The 810-nt window shown below is 49.8% G+C and overlaps 1 protein-coding gene across 1 annotated transcript in view; it reads left to right on the top strand.

The window, feature by feature from the left end:
* Nucleotides 1-358: 358 nt before the first annotated feature.
* MAA_10536 (transposase) overlaps nt 359-810 on the top strand; it is a gene marked incomplete at both ends in the record, with an annotated part of 2,231 nt that continues 1,779 nt past the window's right edge. The window contains one exon of the mRNA XM_007828534.1: nt 359-429. Coding sequence (XP_007826725.1) covers nt 359-429 — 71 coding nt within the window. The remainder of the gene's footprint in view (nt 430-810) is intronic.

The following is an 810-nucleotide window of genomic DNA, read 5'->3' as shown; positions in this document are numbered from 1 at the left end:
TTCCGCTGTGACGTTCAACAATTCTGACATCCAAACTGCCACCACCAGGTCCGCTCACGAGAAGGATCGTGGCCTATCGTGAAACCGGGGAACCGCCTGAATTTATCAGGCCCCCAAGCATCGTAATTCGGAAATCTGACTGGTGCATGTTTGGTCGAGGCGGAGCTGATTGACCGCTCTGATGGCCGGGGGGGTGGACGGAGAAGCCGCTGCGGAATCTTCAAATGAGTACATATGAGAACGGCGAGCAAAGGGTGTAGAACCTGTGAAATCAAAAGGTTGCAAGCTGGTAGGTTCAATTTTGGGCCCAGTATATATATCTACTGGCAAAAGCCAAGCCCTGAGAGAGTTCCTGGCAATGGAACGCGCAGCTGGCAACGGAAAGGCTCCTGAGCCGGGCATGGTCAGGGCTGCGGATGGTGCGAGACGGTTCGTTGTTTTTTGGTCTCAGTCACGGGACAGAACAAGTATACACTAACATTCGTCTATATTCATTCATTCATTCATTTTTATTAACGCCCGGTGGAGAATCCCAAAAGGGCAACTATAAACCTATGGCATGTGTACATTCTGAAACTTGGCCCTTGTCTCATTAGGCCCATAAGCCTTTCATCCAGTTTCTGCTCTTACAGTCTGTGTTTTGTCTTCCTTCGCTACGGTTTCTCGTGCTCTATCATTCTTCACAGCGGGCTAGCTTGGAGCTTATTCCCCAAGTGTTCAGGATCCTATCTACGGCAGCTGAAGCGGCGTCTGCTGTCTCTAGCACGAGGTGTTAATGGGATTTGGGCGGTGAATTAGTAATTAATGTTG

Source organism: Metarhizium robertsii (assembly GCF_000187425.2).
Source record: "Metarhizium robertsii ARSEF 23 chromosome Unknown MAA_Scf_61, whole genome shotgun sequence".
Classification (NCBI taxonomy): domain Eukaryota; kingdom Fungi; phylum Ascomycota; class Sordariomycetes; order Hypocreales; family Clavicipitaceae; genus Metarhizium; species Metarhizium robertsii.
The sequence above is the reverse complement of the archived record's forward strand: the minus strand, read 5'-3'. Positions and strand labels throughout refer to the sequence as shown.